The 18,990-nt window shown below is 40.9% G+C and overlaps 1 protein-coding gene across 2 annotated transcripts in view; it reads left to right on the top strand.

Annotated features, from left to right (window-relative positions):
* STOX1 (storkhead box 1) overlaps positions 1 to 18,894 on the top strand; it is a 46,124-nt gene extending 27,230 nt beyond the window's left edge. Inside the window, exons 2-4 of one of the 2 annotated variants that reach the window (XR_013543811.1) lie at positions 1,740 to 1,892; positions 6,911 to 10,428; positions 17,447 to 18,894. Coding sequence is in view for 1 of the 2 variants with exons in the window: in XM_020807994.3 (XP_020663653.3) it covers positions 1,740 to 1,892; positions 6,911 to 9,203; positions 17,447 to 17,609 (2,609 nt within the window). In the remaining variant the exon portion in view is untranslated. The remainder of the gene's footprint in view (positions 1 to 1,739; positions 1,893 to 6,910; positions 10,429 to 17,446) is intronic. The other variant, XM_020807994.3, reaches the window with a different exon arrangement.
* The last annotated feature ends 96 nt before the right edge of the window (positions 18,895 to 18,990 follow it).

Here is an 18,990-nt window from a genome sequence, read left to right as displayed (position 1 = left end):
TCCTATGTTCTGTACAAAGCAAGCTGACACTGATTTATACACCTGCTAGTAGTAGCTTAGCAACATCATTCAGGAAATTATTCTTAGGAACTTCTCTAAACACAGTATGTTAAACATAACCATTACCAGTTGTAAAACAGAGGTCAAGAACTGTCCAGCACCTTCTTCAAAAGGAATGGTTGTTTATTTCATTGAACCAAGAGAGGGGAAAAGTCTTAGCAAGACCTTTCCCACTCCAGCTATAATATGAAAAAAATGCATTTTTAAAAAGTACATTATACTTAAATTTCAGGTTGAATTGAACTACAGTATGTTAACTATTGAATGCCACAAATGTTTTGAGAGAAATCCTGTAGCATTGCTTGAAACATTGTACAGTAATGTGTAAATTGAGTCCAAGTGTCAGGGAAGACCTGGAGTATTCCTTGTTTACGAGTACTAGCTAAGTATTAAAGCATCTCTCACTCCAAATGTGTATAGTTTGCATTTCTAATTTAAACACTTGCATTGACATATCTACCAAAATCTTCTGCTTACCATGTTACAGGATACACAATGATACATGCTGGAAGCAAATTTGGAGGTTATCTGTTCAACCTCTTGCTCAGGACAAAATCTACAAAGCAGGTTATATCCAACAGCATGCCTGATAATTGACCATCCAGCCTCTGCTTAAATGGCTCAGTGAAGGCAAGCCAGCCAATCCCCAAGGCAGTAAAAAATGTTTTATGATGTACGACATACAGTCATAATGGTGGGCTGGGTGCTGCCCGAATTACTTTCCTATGCTGAGTGTTCTGTTTTGAGGCTGCACCATGTTGAGTAGATTACTGTGACTTTTAATATCTCATGTTGGATCTTGGTGCCTTGAGAGTGTCTGGTAGAATGATCCTTTCAGACATTGGTGGCTGGTGACTCCAGTTTTGCTGAGCTTCCAGCCCACTCAGGGTTTTAGGTTGCACTTCGCAATAGCTATCCAAAGTGCTGAACCCTGTCTCCAAGATAGGTTCAGTACCTTGGAGAACTCTTATGAAGTGCAGACTAAACCTGGAGTGGATTCAAAGCCCCCCTGAAACTGGATTCCTCTGTTGCCATTGTTTTGAGGATGGAATCATGTAACTGTTGTGTCTTATGCCTGGCATTTCACAGCCAAGAATTCTATTTTCCAGAGAGCCAGCTTTTCACAGAAAGGTTATTTCCAAAGGGTTCTTAGTGCAGGAAATGGTAGGGTTCCTTTTTTTACTTCCAAAGATTAACAAACACACATGCCAGTGGAGATTTCAAGTATTTGTTTGTTTGTTTAAAATATGTTTACCCCACCTTTCTCCTTAAAAAGGGCTCAAAGCAGCTTGCATAATTAAAAGACAATATTTAAAAGCTAAAAACAGTAAGTATACAAATATTAAAAGAGAATTAAACTATTATATGAAAAGTGATGAAGGAAATCAATACCAAAAACAAAGCAACAGAGCACAATGATCTGTTCTAAAAACTTCTTCAGGGCTATTCTGTGCTTTTAAAACAAATAGGGATAACATTTTGGGCCCGGTTGCCAAAATGACTTTTATGTTACCAGAGCCATCATATAGCCACCTCTCTCCAATTAACTTTAAAGAATTAATTTTGAATTTTGAAAGGGCAGCTGCCCCCCAAAAAAGGAAAGAAAAAAAAAGACATGACTTAAAAGAACAGAGAGCTAATTTGATTTTTTTTTCTTCTCCCTTCTGTGCTCCTTTTAGGTGATGTCTCTCCAGTGCACATGAATCCTATTTCACAATCCCAGTTTGTTCCTTTGGCAGAAGTCTTGTGTTGCACTATATCTGATATGAATGCGGCTCATATTACTGTTACACAGGAAACCTTACTGGATCAGCTGGGGAAACATTACCCAGGTAATCTGTTAAATCATGGGCTGCTGACACTTAATATAAACATTCAGCTTGGAAGGTTTGCATCGAGCCAAGTGAAAGAATGCAGTGCTCTCGGAATTGGAAAGTAATTGGAATTGCCTCTGTAAATCCTAGAGCCTAATTGTTCTAACTTGCTTTGCATTGCAAATAGGGGTTTTAGTAGTCAAGCAAATTAATGGAGGAGTGGGGATTATGTTAAACATCAGAGCATAAAGTTAATAATGTGGAAACCCAGCAATGGAGGCAGTAATACAAAAGAAAGCCGCTTTCCTCCCCTGATGTTTCAGAGTCTGACGCAGATGTGCTTTATGTATCTGCATCACAGAGCAGGCAGAGGTGCACCCAGGGCTTCTCATAAGGGATTCCCCTCCTGTTACAACAACAGGCACATTGCTAAGTTACAAATACTCTCCTCCCGTTTTTCAAATACACCCTCACTTAATTGGACCTATGACCAAAGTGGCAAGGATATTGGGGTGTTCTGTTCATCCTTGTCAGGTCCAGTGAAATAATGGGAGCTGGATCACACGAAGGCAGTGGCCTTGTTTGGTGATGTCTTGACAGTGTTCTAAGTCCACCTTCGAGCAGAATGGGTCTTTCCTCCTGAAGAATAGCAGAAGCAGATTTTCCCTCTCTGGAAGGTCTTTCTGCACTCACTGGTATATCCGAATGCACTGGAGAAAAACAATTAGCCTGTCCACACTGGCATATAGTTATGATATAGGGCAGTGGTCCCCAACAGTTTTTGAATCGCAGACCGGTTTGGGGTGGGGGGAGCAGCGGCGGCTGTATCTTTGTGCGTGGGTGGGTGCGCAGGGCATCCTTGAAAGAATTAGAAATGGTGGTACCAATGGAGCTCCACATTCTCCACAAGCACCTGGCCGCTGACCTCTTCCATTCAGTGCGCATGTTGCAAGAGAAGGCTGGAAGCTCACGAGCCCACTTGGGAAGGGAATACGAAAAAGCCAGGCAATCCCTCTCTTGCGGATGGCGGGTTTGGAGGTGACACCATTGCTTGCTTTTCTCCTTATGGGCATGAAAGAATGAACTTCCAGAAAGGCCCCACCTATGGAATGGAGGGGTGTTCTTTGGCCCCACATCCAAGGGACAGAACACCCCAAGGGATCAGTCACAGTTTTGAGTCGTTTCCTGATTGACTCATTCATTTGTTTCAGTGAGTAGAGTCTTCTCCACCCACTCCTGCTCTTTCTAGTAATGAGTGCCTGGGCAAGATGCTGGATATTTGGTGTGGAGCGGGGGAAGGGACAATAAGTAATACCCTCCTGCTTGCCACTCCTGTGGCCCGGTTCCAGTCTGTGGACCAGGGGTTGGGGGCTCCTGGTACAGGGAACCCTGATGGCACTCTGGCACTAAACAAAAAAGACCTTGTCTGCTTGTGTTCTACTTAGAATGATTCATTCTTCCCCTTTAAGAGCTGTCCCACACTGGCACAGGGCTAGGGCATGCAGTCTTTTTGGCACAATTCATTGAACTGAAAAGTAGCTCTTTGTTTTGTCTTTGTGGACAGGTACTTTCACACTGAGGTGACAACCCTGTGATATATTAGGTGGGCTGTGGCATTAAAAGAGAGGAGTGGAGAAGTCCCCTCCTCTATTTATTTGTAATATAACCAAGGCAGTGAAATTCTAAAACCATGCCAGGCTGATGCATTGCCATTTCATTATGCCACTTACTCTTTTAAGGAACAAAAAAGTCACCCCTGAAGACGATCTGAGAGGAAGGGCAGGGAAGGAGGTTATGTCCCTTGGGCTCCACCCCACAAGCCAGTGCAGCCCCAGCAGAATCCCAGCTGAGGAGAAAGGCTGCAGGAAAAAAAAGGGGGGGAGGGTTAACCTCCCTTCTGTCTCTCCAATGTCCATCTCAGTGTTTTCCCCTTGGCTTGGCTGCAGTTGCTGCTGCCTCCTTACTTGTGAGTAAACCTGGTAACTCTTGCTTTGTATGGATCAGTAGCATGAGAGAAGAGGATCAATATCTCCAATGTGGCACAATATCTCCAATATGAACAATAGGATTGCGTAAGTGAGAGATGAAATAGATTGCACTTAAGAAATTTTTAAGTGTGGACAAGACCACACCAAATTTCCCAGGGTGGACAGGCTCATTAACAAAAAGGCTGCTGAGACCAAAGAAGATAGCTTTGAGTACATTCCACGAGGTTTTACTCACAATTCTGTTTCTCATACTTTAGTGGGAGACAGTATAATGTATTGATTGAGAAAGTTCAACTGAGAGCCAAGAGGTTCTGGATCAAGTCTTAATTCTGCAATGAACTTGTTTGAAACAAACTTTTATTTCTGTTTCAGTCCAACTGCAATATGAGGATAAATCATACTCAGCTATCATATAGGGCTATCATTTGGTAGGGGTGTTGTATTCAAACAGGTTGGAGGAGCCCGCCTCTCCCTCCCAGCAACTGTGGAGGAATCGCACCCAGGATTGTTCACTGACAAATCATTTTTGGTCCATGAGCATCCAGTTCATTGGTGCATCTTTTAAAAGGCATATATGCGCCCATCACTGTCCAGTCACAAGTGTTTTTGCTAGCACCCTGAGCTGGATGTCATCTCTTCCACTCCTGGACCTCAGTACAGATTTTTGGCAGCAAATGTAGGTGTACAACAAATTCTTTATTCCAGTTTGCTTTATTCCAGTACAATAGGTTTTTCACAGTTGAAAGATCTGCTGCTAATATAAAATTAATAATGGGGGAAGCTGATGGTGAAGATATCTTTTTTTTTTTGTTCTGTTGCTTATATACTAAAAATGAATGGTTCAGTAATTTCTGTAGTGGATGGTGTGGAATCATGGAGTCCCAAAGAACTGAGAAGATATCTCTGTTTTATGCTTGCTGGTAGCCCTATTGTGAGGATTACTGAGATAATAACTGAGTAGTCTGTCAATATGTCCCACAAAGCAGAAGCCTTCCACCTAGATGTCATTGCTGCCATCAAGTTTCTTGCTGCCTTTCATGATTTTGAGTGTGTATTTGCTTCCCCCTACTGTCTCACTAGAGAAAATATCCTGTATTTAGCATTAAAGGAAGACAGAGTGAGCAATGCTGGGGGATCTGGGCCCCAGTTTTGATGCCCTGGTGTCTTACATTGGCTATGTCCTCAGCAAAAATAGTTTTTCTTTAACGGGAAAGAGAAAGAGAGAGAGAAGTACCCTTTTCCTAAGACTAGAACCTATGCCTTGCTAATATATATATATATAAATGAAAAATCTTGTGATAGGGTCCTGCATTGGTTTGGAGCCACAAAAACAGGTTAGGGATGCCTGCACCTCATGCTCTGTATGCTGCCAACCTCTGTTACAGAATAAAAGTCTATAGATCCATACAATTCAAATGGCACCAGAAACAAATCATGGCACATCTGATTTCCCGTCCAGCTTTTCAGCTAGTCATGCTCTCCTCCAGGATATTCCATACTACCTGTCCCTCATTTTCCCTCATAACAGTGAGATAGCATTCTGTCACCATTGAACATGCCAGTCTTCATTGTTCTGAGGGTTTGCCATCTCTTAATTTTGCTGTATCATTTTTTGATGCTTCTGCAAACTTGGGGTTGGTCTGAGCTTGTGAATATCTCTCATTGGTTCATAGATGGTGCCATTTTGGTTATACAACAAGCCATATCTGTTCACTGTTAGTGGATACTGAGCTTGCATAGGGCCATATGTATTCTGAGCAGGCCATGGGGTGTCTTACTCAAAAATGTTGTGGTGGGCCACTCCCAACCTGAAACTGCCAATGATTTTACATGCATACATATTAGCAACTGGCTTCAGCATGAAGCAACCTGATGCTTCTGGGGGCAGAATTTAGAGATTATGTCATTTTTTCTGCTTCAGACACAGTATCTACCATTAAAAAACACAGCTCTTCATCTATTCTAAAGATGGAGTAGGATAAGATAATTTTTCTTTCAGTTTTACTTGGTTAATTTATGTCTTCAAAACTAACTTCTAAAAGCAAAGTTGCATTGAACTAAATGAAATTACTCTCAAATCCAGTTGCTTGTATATTTACACGCCAGTAAGAAAATACAACATTTTTCCTTATGGAAAAATACAATCTTGCAGCCTCTTAATGGATCTCCAAGCCAGCTGCCTAAGATATCCATCTCACACTGCCAATGGTAAAGTCAGGTGAGCTGTTTACAAGTGATAATGATTGTTTGCTTGCTTGTTGCATTTTTATTCGACCTTTCCACCAAGAAGCTTCTCCAACTTTATCCTCAACCTTGTGAAGTGGGGCAGGTTAAGAAACTGACTGGCCCAGTTCCATTTCACAGCTAAGTGAGGATTTAAACCCAGGTCTTCTGAGTTGTCTCCAACACTCCAGCCACTACAGTATCGGCTCTGTGATGTTCTTTTGTTCAAGATGATTTTTTTTGTAAAAAATGAGTCTGTGTGCTTAATAGTAAAAGATACAAATCTTATGCTATATTTCCTATAGCAGTGTGTTTCTAGCTGCAGAAGTTCCTGATGGCCTGTTCATGATCTGGTTATTCTAATCTCCCCGTGCAGCCATGGCTGCATTTGGCCTTGGCTGATTAATTCATCAGCTTTCAGTCTCATTTTCCCATTTGTAAAGAGATTAAGTGTTCAGACCTATGCACGCTTACTTGGGAGTAAGCCCCATTAATGGCATTTACTTAAAAACACATATAAGAATGTGCTGTATAAATGATTTACCACGAGGGTGGATTTGATTTAAATTGTTAGTCAGTAAGCATTTTGTTAAAAAATCCAAATTAAATTTCAAAAAAAAAAAAGATTTTAAAAATGTAAATAATATTTTAAAAATATAAAATACTATTGATTTGATTCATTATTTAAATTGAATAGATTTAAATCAAATCCACCTTGATTACCACATACATTTATTGTGGGCCTCAAAGTGATAAGGCAGCGAAAGTACTTTGTATACTGACTATATTACAGAATTGAATATGCTCTCATTCTTACTGTTGTAGGTATTGCAACTCCTACACATGATATTCTCTACAGCACACTTGGATTGTTAATTAAAGAACGGAAAATATATCACACTGGAGAAGGATACTTCATAGTGACCCCTAACACCTATTTTATCTCCAATAATGATATGTGGATCAACAAGAGAGTCCTGCTGGAAGATAGTTGCCCTCCAGAGGCTTCTGTCACGTATCTTGTCAGCATGGAGGATGCTGAACCTGAGCAAGACAATTTGCCTGCCGCATCTCACTGCAGGTCCTGTCACTGTTTCCTTGAGCACATCATAGGAGGTGAAAAAAGATTTCCTCAGTTAGTTAGGCAAAAATCTAAGGGGAAAAGTCAAAAGGGATCATGTGAATCCAGATTCTCTGTTCAAAAACCAGCCTGTGATACATCTGCTGGCAACCATTCTTGTGAAACTGCTCACTCTGGACAGTTAATGAAGGAAAAGGAGAAAGTGAAAAAATTTGGGCTTAGCCTTTTCTGGCGTAACACTTCAAAGAAAGGAAAACCTAAAAAAGTGCACTCTTCATTTTCTGCCCAGTTTCCTCCTGAAGAATGGCCAGTCAGGGATGAAGATAATTTAGATAACATTCCACGTGATGTTGAACATGAAATTATCAAGCGCATCAACCCTGTACTAACTGTGGACAACTTAAATAAACACACTGTACTGATGCAGAAGATAGAGGAACAGAAGAAATATATAAGTAAAGGAACGTCTACAGAAGTGTTGACAATGAAGCACAAACATGTTTCTAAGGGATGCACCCAGAAAAAACAAAATAAGCCTGCAAAGCATTATAGGAAAATCCATTCTAACAAAGAAAAACAGATCCCCAAGGCAAAGAAAGAATTTAAAAGTAATGAGCTCATTCCAGTACATGGCAAACTGGATAACACTGTTGAACATCCATTCTCCTGTACTACAAATGAAGCTACAGTTTGCAGTAAACCGTTTTGTGAGGATGCAGTAGACACCACATCACACTTTATATACAAAAGAGAAATTAACAATCCATTTCAAGATATTCCATGTAGAGGAAATAAGTCAACAAAAGAACGTAAAAGTCAGAAAAAATGTGACAGAAAGTCCAGAACTCCTAGATCAGAGATGACTTCTCGAAGGTCCCAGTCTTTGGATTCCTCAAGAACTGCACACTGTAAAGCCAAACAATCATTTGCTGCCAAATATGATGTTGAAGCAGACAAAAAGAAACAGCTAAACTGCTCCCAGTGCCACGTTTCACAAGCGGATAGCAAATACTGGAGAGAAAGGGAAAATTGTAAACATAATTTGCATGGAGGGGCAAAACCACCACATGCGGTGAAGGTCCAGGTGGTTCCTGACATTGGAGGAATAGAAAAGAAGTATACACAGAATTCCAGCCATACCTACCAGTGCAAACTAACGGGTGTTTACAACTTGCTGGGTCAAAATTCAGATCATCTGCAAAACGTTTGTCTTCCCAGTGAAGCAGATACTTCTCAGCAATTTAACCAACCCGAAAATACTGTTGCTCATAGGAAAAATAATCATTTAAAGAGTGAACTAGACTCTGATAATACTAGTAAATGGCTCGAATCTTTTAATTCACAGTGTAAAGGATTCATTTGTGATGAAGAGATTCTGGGTCAGAAAATGGATAATGGGGATGCTTGCAGTTCTGTGTATCATGATGATGAACAAAAACGACATGGGGAGTTGTCCAAGTTACAGACCATTCAAGTCCCATGCAGTTCTCCAGATACAGGGAAGTGGAGCAGCACAGAGCAAGAGACAAGTCCTAGAGTTTTAGGAAACAGAACCAGTTTCCCAGGATGCAGAACTGATCTGGATGAGGCTGATAAGGGCAAGCAGGAAAAAAATGAATTTATTAGCTCAAAGGATAGCTTACAGGAGTATCCGAACATGAACCTTGAAGGAGAAGGTTGTGTGTGCCAACAGGTACCTGAGTTTGCTTACAAAAACCGTGACGAGGAAGGGGATGATTACGATCATGAGCAGACATCAGCTATGACTGAACCCTGTGCATTTGCCTTCTATGACGTTCATGAAGCAGAGACCAGAATTTGGCAGAAGTCAATAAATGAATTGGGTGGGAAATCAGCACCTTTCACACAGTCACCAAAATGCTGGGAAATTAAGGCAAACTTTGAAATAAAGCAGCGGGCACTTGATAGCACAAACGATGCTACCGTTTTCGAACAGAGAGCCCAGCATGAGCAAAATCACTTGGAAGGAACAGGGAACCACAGCATCACAGGAGACAGTGGAATAGATTCTCCCAGGTAGGAACAAATGTTAGTGACCTTTTTTTCTGATACAAATATCTATCAAATGCAAGGTTCTTTACGATGGTGTGCTGATAAGTATTGAGCCTTTCCCAGAAAAAATTGAGCTAGGAAGCTGTAACTGCCACACTATTCTACATATTCCCCCAGGAAGTCAATGCACTTGCGACATCTGTCCTGCAGCTTCTTAAGTTCCTGCAAATAAAATTCTTCTGACTGCTGGTGTAACCACTCATTTGCAGCATTAGTTGCCTCCAGAACACTCCCAAATCGTTGTCCCTTTATGTGTTTTGGAGTTTGGGGAACAGATAATAGTCAGAAGGAGCCAGGTCGGGAGAATAGGATGGATGGGGCATCACTTGAAAGCCAAAGGACGTCAGTTTTGCCACTGTTTCACCTGCAATGTGTGACGAGGCATTGTCATGGAACAGAATGAAACCTTTGGAGAGCTTTCCTCAATATTTTTCCTTGATGTTTTGCCTCAACTTCATCAATAAAGCACAGTAATATTTTGCATTGATGGTTGAACCCTGTTGGAGGTAGTCCACCAGCAGAACTCCCTTCTTATCCCCAAAAACTGTTGCCATTTGCTTCTGCACTGACCTTTGCACTCGGAACTTCTTTGGCTTGGGGGGGAACCACTGTGCGTCCATTCCTTAGACTGTTCCTTTGTCTCAGGATCATAACAGTAGATCCATGTCTCATCATCAGTTACCAGTTTGCCCAGGAAATCTGACTCATTTCTTGCAAAATGTTCCAAAACAGCCACCGATGACTCCACGTTTCCTCTTTTGTTCAGTTGTCAAAAGTTTGGGGATCCACTTTGCTGCCAGCTTTCTCATTTCCAAGTCATTGTGGATAATGGCACCAGCTCTCTCACATGATATTATCATATATATAGCAATACTTTTGGCGGATATTCGGCGGTCCTCCATGATCATGTCATGGATGGCTTTCACATTTGCAGGCACAGAGACAGAAACAGGCCTTCCACTGGGTTTCTCGCTTTCAACACCAAAATGGCCAATTTTAAAATTGACAACCCGACATTTAACTGTTGCATATGAAGGGCTACTGTCACCCATAGTTTGTGACATTTCATCATGGATCTGCTTTGCACCTTTCCCTTGGAGAAACAGGAACTTGATTATGGTCCTATGCTCTTCCACACTGAAGTTTTCTGGAGGTGCTGCCATGTTCACTTTTAACCTGAGTATGAAAGGTAAGTTAAAATCATAGGTAGTTGATTTTTGCACCATTGAATACAGACAAATTGGCCAATACACTCTGCAATTTATAGCTTTCTAGCTCAATTTTCTTCTGGGTAAATCTCAATACTTATCAGCACCCCCTCGTACATGTTCTTCATGAATGTCAGGAATGGGATACCAGAATGTAGCAGTGTTATTTATTTGTATTATAACTCCCAGACTCATCCCCAGTCATGTTGGGTGGAGGAATTCTGAGATTTGTAGTTGAAACAATGTTTTCCTGCTCTGTGGGATATATGTGGTCTTCTTGATGTTGTTGCACTGCATCTTCCATCTGTCCTAGGCCAATATAACCAGCAGTAAGGATTGATGGAAGCTGTAATGCTGAAACCTTCTGAGGGCTATCCATTTCTCAGCCCTAATACAGCCCTTTAATGAGTAGGGTTTTTTTTTTTTTAGGAATTTATAAAAACTCAAACTTGAAAGCACAGTCTCATAATGTAACATTTTTATTTTTTTCCTCCTTCTCATTGAATACACTGATGTGATATCCTAATGAACAATGACAATTTTGCTTATGTAAGACTCTTTGGTATATATTTTAAATGAGTATTGCAAACATAAACTTTACTACAATTTGTACACCCTAAGTTCTTTCCAATAGCACCTCAGTGGGAGCTGTTTGAGGAAACAAGGAAGAATGAAAATATGTTTTTGAAGCCAAATAAGAACAAAAGCCCAGATAAAGCAAACAGCTCCAAGTGTACAGACTCTAAAGCCATAAAATAAAACACAGATTCATATGCAAATACATAAAATCACAGCATGGATTCACTCTTCAGGTACCCCTCCTGCACAATGATTTTGAAATTTTACCATCAAAGCCAAAATGGCAAGGGCCTTCTCCTCCTCCAAGACAACAGCACTTTCTGCCTCTCCACCTCTCTCCATTTCTCAGCTCAAGTCTTGAATCACATCTCCTTCCTATGATTTCTGCACCCACTGGGCCGAACCAAACAGTCCATAGGGGATCCACTTATCAGGGCCAAAAACCTGTTGCTTAGTATAGTAAATCTCATGCAAATAGACACATTGATTCAATGGGAATTTGGGAATCAGTTCCTCCATAGCTTCAATTGACTCAAGTGGGCCTACTCTAGCTGCAACTTACTTTAGCACAGTAAGCCACAGTTAGAGTAGACCCATTTAAATCAGTGGAACTTACAATGGAACTGACTCACCAAATTCCCATTGAGTCATTGCGTACACTCTAGTGTGATTTACTACACTAAACAATGGTCATGGTTTATTTATTTATTTGTAACATTTGTAGGCACCCTTTCTACCAACAAGAGGACAGGTTTTAAAGTTGATTTTGTAAAGAAGATACAGTATAAACTAAGCTATAACTAAATCTGGATGGGTATTCTCATCAGATAAAGGTGCAAAACCAGATCAAATCAGGACAGCTGTCAGATTTTGGGCGAGGGGGGGGAGGAGAACATCATGGAGCAAGCCGCTGCTGTTTACACTGGGGTTAGAAGGAAGGTCTGCCTCCTGCTCCCTTCTTTTTTTGCTCCAGATTGTTGTTGTGGTGGAGTAAATACCAGCCAATGCCTGCTGGCCTTAGCACCATAGGAAACACTTCACCAACATTAATCCCATTGGCTACCCACCCTCTGCAGTTTATTTTTTTTTCTTTTTGCAGTTTTTGGTGAAGGAATGCAATGATAGATAATCAGTTCATGCCGGCCTTAGTGCCACAGGGCAGGGCTTCTCAAAGTGAAGAATGCATGCAGAGGAAGGGTCTTTCATGCTTCTCACAGAGTGGGTATTTTTTAAAAAGCTGATTTCCCAATGATCTTAGGCTGAGAACCAGCCTCTCCTGTGACAAAATGAGCTCAGAATGTTAGCCGTCAATAATAGCTGCAAAGCTCGTCCGGAACAACACAAAATCCTGTTGGAAAATACCATCTGCATAGCGGAGATTGTGCAGGTGGTCTTCGCAATTTTCTTGTCTATTGTGTAGCCACACACACAAATGAGGGTGTAACCAGAGTCAGTCTGAGCACACAATAACTAGCCAGCACAACTGTGCACAACGGTTGCATGAACAGCAGAAACCCAATCAGATTTTGGCCATTAACTGTTATGATAACACTAGGTACCTGCAAGGGGCAACAAGATAGACAGCACTGGTTGTAATCACTCTGTTAAAGAACCTTGGTTCCACCATGACAAAAACAAAAAGGCAATTTTTCTGGTAAAAGTATAGACAGTTAGCTATGCTATTGATCATTTTACATTACAATATGTTTTAAGGAAATTAAAATTGCACTGGTATTGTTGCAACTTCTTTGCAAAATAAACAAAAATAATCCATTCATAATATTTCTATTGCCAATTATTGTTCACAATTATCGGGCAACTCCTCCTGTGTAAATTTACACTGGTACAAGTTGATATCATCAGCTAGCACTGGTAAAATGTAATTTAAATTAATTAACAACTTCCTATCCCTCTGTTTTAGGTTCAAAGACTTCCTAGGGCTCCATTTTGCCCTGCGGAAGCCTTTTGATGCTTGGGGATAGGTGGAGAATTCTTTAATCAACAAAAATTGCTGCCAGGATTGGGACTGCAATTGGCAATCCAAGTGGCAATTCCCTTTGCCCCAAACATCCCTCCTGAAGGCTTCTTCAAGGCAAAAAGAAGACAACCTAGACCACCGTGGAACCTAATGTTCAACTAATTTAAATTAAAATTTCTGATGACATAATCAGCTTCCACCAGTATAAATTCATGTCAGCAAGATTTTGGCCTCTGTGAAAGCCCAGCATCCAACTCAGATTCCCTCCGTGTTCCACCAGTAGTACACAAACTAGTGGATGAGAATCACTAGGGTAGGGAAATTGTTATTATTACAACTCAGTGAATGGAACAGGTTTTGGTTGCCATCATTCTGCCCATCTTTCTGTTGTTCTCATGGAGGAAGACTAGACAATTTATATGTAAACTAAAATAAATATTGTCCATAATGGTATTTATACTGATTTTGTACATTTATACAACTGTTGTATGAACAGCCTTTTAAATGATATATGGCCCTTACAGGTAATCTGTAAGTATTTAAAATAATATTAATGCGATATTACAAGAAAGCAAGAAGAGACAAGATATGAGATTCCAAGAGGTAAGAGTTCAGCTGCTGGCTGTTCAGTAAAAGTAGGTAAGCAGTATAAATGAGCAGTCAGCAGTCTGCTGTTTCATGGCACGCAGAAAGTGCTGAAAATCATGTGTAAACAATAAGACAGGAGCTGTAGTTACAGGAAATGTGAATGAGAAAAAGCTGTCCCAAGTTTAACAAACCACTTAAGAAGCATAGGCCAGACTAATTGTAAAAGGGATATTGTGCACGAAAACTATGGATCCTATACACTATCATTTGCCAAGGGTGTCAAAAGCCAGGTTTTGAAGTATGAATGCAAAGGGTTGTCAGGCCATGTTCCTCAATATTAAAACATAAGGTTTTTTTTGTAAGATTATGCGATTCATGTTGTCTAGCTGTTGGCTAACTTGAAAAGATAAATCTATGGCTTTTTCTTGAAAGCATGTTCTTCCAACTAAGAACAAAACTATGCTTATGGTTAGAGCTGATGCCAGCATTCATGATATGTGACTGAGGCACGCTTAAGCAAAATAGGATTTCTGGAGGAAGAACTATCTTCATGTCCTGAAGAGCAACTACAGAACAAAGCAAGATGACTAGCAAAGTGTCACAGCTATGAAAAGCTCCTGCTGTGACAATCAAAAGGCCTTACTGAACTTGAATAATTCCTTCATCTACGGGAGGCTTATCTAGATGGAGTATTTGTTCCCCTTAATGTGCCAGACTGTGCCCTGATTATATTCATGTTTTTCCAGGCAACAAAAGACTTAAATCTAAATACCATCTCCTGTAGGTGGTTTTTGTTGTTGTTATTCTTGTTTTTGCTTTCTACTCGGCACAAATCAGACAGCAACATCTTCCTGGCTCTGAAGTGTGAGTACAGTAATAAATGAAAATAACAACCCAGCACAGATCATTCTTTATATAGGATCTCCTCATAATTTTTGAAAGTTGCTGGGGAAGGACAGCTAGTTTCCAAAGTAGATTTGCAATGGGATTAGCCTCTTCCAGAAAGGCTTCAGATTGGAAGCCTTCAGTGATAGTGCTAATCTATTTGTGGAGCGGGGGAGCACAGAAGATTGTTTGGGAAGTGTGTCCAGTGGGTTTTTTTCCAGATTATTCCTTGAAAAGATCTTGATTAGACATGGGAGTTTTGTATTCGTATCCTGGGGGATACAAATACAAAGCTCAGCATCACAGGTGTCATGGCGGTCCATTCCCACCTCCCAGAAGCAGCCCAGTCCACTTATCAGGCTTCTCGCTGACGACTCTGGTAAGGAGGCAGGAAGACAAGCCTCCCCGCTCAACTGCTGAGAGGTTGGCTGAGGGGAGAGGTGGGGTAGCACCGGCGGGACTACTTCCACGAGTGTGATTGCTGTTGGATGTGCATTTTGCGAAGAACCCAATGAGCGATCCAGGCTGGTTCTGGGGGGCAGGAATGGACCACCATGGCACCTGTGGTGTGTGTCATATTCGTATCACCCAGAATACGAAGCTCCCATGTCTAATGTTGTTCTTCGTGGTCTCTGTGAATGCACACTAATGGGTTAATCTGCGCTTACACAGAGGTTTCCGGAATCTTCTGGAGTTTAACACTCATTCGCCAGGACCGCCCCGCTAGTGCACAGGATCCGCCCATCCTGGCTAGTGCCTCAGTTCCTTTTTGCTGCCGCTGAAGTTTCTTCTCTCAGATGAGCTGCATTTGCCTCCTGCATTAAAAAAAGGAATTTTCTCATTAGAGATCTTCGGATAGTGAGAACCTTTGTTGTTCTTCCTCCTGCCACCGCCCCCTTTAATCCCCTTTTTTATTTTTCATTTTTATGGCCTCCTCTGGAGCATTTAAACGGTGCACTTCATGCCCCAATAAAGTCTCATTCATCGACGGCCACAATTCCTGTCTTTTCTGTTTGGATGAAGCTCACCAACCGGCTTCTTGCCCTTTTTGTACAAAGTTTACGAAACAGGCACTTAAGCTAAGGCAGCAACGCCTACGATCTTATTTGTAGGAGCGTTCCCTTTGCCCCATACCAACCATGGAACCTGCACCACTTTCTCAGGTTCAATCGGTTTCCCCAAGAGCCTCGGTTGCAACTTTGGCAAAATTGAAATCTAAGTCTAAGTCCATCACTAAGTCTACCACAGGTGCTTCGGCACCAAAGTCTACACCAGTACCAAAGTCTTCTCTGGTACAGTCCAAACAGTCCAAACCAAAGAAGCTTAAGAAATCATTCTCTGATTTATTCGCGAAGGCTTTCATGGCCGGGATCTAATGGTTGTTGTGGGTTTTTCGGGCTCTTTGGCCGTGTTCTAAAGATTCTTAGAGTCAACCCTCCCTTTCTTCAATTTGACCCGGACAAGGTCACCCTTTATCCCAATGTTTCTTTTGTTCCAAAGGTTGTTTCTATATTCCACCTTAAGCAACCCATCATTTACCTACATTTTTTCCATTGCCTGTTATTGACTATCTGCCTCTCCAGCTCTTAAGACATTAGGCGAGCATTGGCCTTCTGTTTCAAGGACCGCCTCTTTCCGCAAATCCAAGAGACTTTTTGTTTCTCCGCACTTACCACAGAGGATGCTTTATCTCCTCCCAAACCATCTCTAAGTGGCTTGTATCAACCATCTGCCTAGCATATCAGCTGGCTAAGAAGCCTCTTCCAGTTGGAGTTAAGGCTCATTCTACAAGGGCAGTGGCTACTTCTGCAGCATTCCTCAGAGGCATTTCTGTCCCTGATATCTGCAAGGCTGCTACGTGGTCCACGCCATCCACCTTTGCCTCTCATTACCACTTGGACCTCTGGGCTAAGTCGGATGCTGCATTTGGATGAGCGGTCCTATCGTCTGTTCTTCTGTGACGTCCCTCCTCCAGTCAGGTAAGCTTGTTATCACCCATTAGTGTGCATTCACAGAGACCACAAAGAAGAGAGGTTACTAACCTGTAACTCTGGTTCTTTTGAGTGGTCATCTGTGAATTCACACTTCCCACCCATCCTCCCCGCTGTCCGTCACGTCCGTTTCATTTTATTCAGCAGCGGGCAGTTGGGAACTGAGGCACTAGTCAGGATGGGTGCATTAGGGGGGCCGTCCTGGCAAACAAGTGTTAAGCCCTAGAAGATTGCAGAAACATCTGCACAAGCGCAGATTGACCCATTAATGTGAATTCACAGATGACCATCCAAAGAACCAGAGTTACAGGTACGTAACCTCTCTTTTGAAGAGAAGTGGGATTTTAGGTATACATATTGACACAAACCTTTGTAAGATCTGCACTCCTTTAGCACCAAGCAGCACAAGCCGAGGGAAACAGTGCTCCATCCTGATGAGCCCTTGTGGTGCAGTGGTTAAACTGTAGTACTGCAGAAAACTTTGCTCACTACCTGTGTTTGATCCCTATGGATGCTGGTAGCCAGTTCAAGGTTGACTCAGTCTTCCATCCTTCTGAGGTTGGTAAAATGATACCCAACTCATGGGGGGAGGAGGGCAGTGTGTAGCCTGCATAATAACCTTGCAACTATGGAGGGCTGGGAAACCCTCTGTGACTGGTGAAGCAGTACAGAGGGGGCTTCAGGGAGGAAGGAAAGAGAGAGAAGTTCACTAGGAGCACAGCAGATGCAGCTGTCTACAAGGGATATTTGCTGACTTCATCAGTTGATAAGTTACTTGTCCAAAAAAAATGATAGTTTCCATAATATTCTTGACCTTTTGCAACATACACATTTCTTCACTCTAAACTGTTCATCCAAGTAACATTTTTTTGGAAAGCAGTATTTCTGCCTGTAGATAACTGTGAAATTAGTTACTAGAAACAGTTCAACAGCAACCCATTGCCTTAATCTTTTGTCTGTTTACAAAATATTTTCTAGAACTCCAAGCATGGGATCTGCTAGTTCTGCCATTTTGGATGGACTGAAGAAAAGGAGGAGCTTTCTCATGAATTTGGAGGGCATCGAGAAGACCATAAAGACTGGTGGAAGATCCCTTACACAAAATTCCTTGCTTCAGTTGACTCCAGTCATGAACGTCTGATTCTTTCTTCTGACAAAGTTTTGGGAATTCCTTTGTTAATATGTTAATACATTTATTGTAAATATCTTAAGCTATCAAACACCTGAAGTAGATGATAGTATACTCTTTTCATAATCTGCATGCTTTTTTAAATAAATGTTTTTCAGTGTCCTTTTTCTATTATATTGTGTTAATGCTTCTTGTATTGCAAAAAATAATAGACTAAAGTTATAAATAATGTTTGTCTTCATAACTCATACATGATCCAAAAGGTTCCGATTGCTATGTGATGAGACCAGTATATCATTACAAGGGAGTGATGCTAAATATGTTGTGTAGAAATGATCCCAAAATTGTGCATTGTGCATATTTTCTAGCTGTGTATTCTCTAACCAAAACTCCAAATGCATTTTCATAATAAATCAAAATACTATTTAAGTATACATATGTGCACTCTTAAGCACAGAGAAGCCAGGTCTACTGAAATCAGTGAGACTTGCCAACTAAATGTTTTAAGTCAACAGCACTCAAAAATTCCTCTGTGAACTCTATTCAATCCGTTGGTTACAAAAATTCTAGAGTGCATGGTTCTTTTTATTTTGCAGGAAAGTCATTGTGAACAAAATTGAGTGCATACCCTAAAATATGTCCAACTCTCCCCCTCTTGGTGTGTATCACAGAAGAAAGATAATTGTATTTCTCTTTTTTCAGAAACTTTGTAGTATTTGCCCACCAATACTGATTGATCATATGATTCCTGATAAACGTCTATTAATTTGAAAACTAATTTAAATTGCCATAAATGTATTGTGTTCTGTGTACTTTTAGAACATTGCTGAAGAAACATTCCCATTAACTGAGCTTGCAGATAGACTTAACATTCATGTTCATTTTTCTGTAAGCTAAATATACATTTATTACACATACCATGTTTCCTGAAAATAAGACAGGGTCTTAAATTAATTTTTGCTCCAAAAAACACATTAGGGCTTATTTTCAGGGGATGTTTTATTTTACAGTCATGTTATCTTCTTCTGATTGCTGCATAATGCGGCTCAATGGTGGAGGGTGGGGTTTCACTTAACTGGGGCTTATTTTTGGGGTAGGGCTTATATTACGAGCATCCTGAAAAATCATACTAGGGCTTATTTTCAGGGTAGGTCTTATTTTCAGGGAAACAAGATATATATTTTTATTACCTACAGTATTTCATATATTTTCTTTTAGTGGCACAGCTGTCAAATAGCATGTCCTTAGAATTTCTCAGAAAAGCCTGCATTGTAAATAAATACAACTTTAAGTTTTATTTATGATTTCTATTTTTCAAACTTCATGATTACAAAAAATTCCTACATTTCTTTGCTACTGAGACTATATCTGCACTGAGTGTCCAAATAATCAC

This window comes from Pogona vitticeps, chromosome 3 (assembly GCF_051106095.1).
Source record: "Pogona vitticeps strain Pit_001003342236 chromosome 3, PviZW2.1, whole genome shotgun sequence".
Lineage (NCBI taxonomy): Eukaryota > Metazoa > Chordata > Lepidosauria > Squamata > Agamidae > Pogona > Pogona vitticeps.
This window is presented reverse-complemented; position numbering and strand designations above follow the sequence as displayed.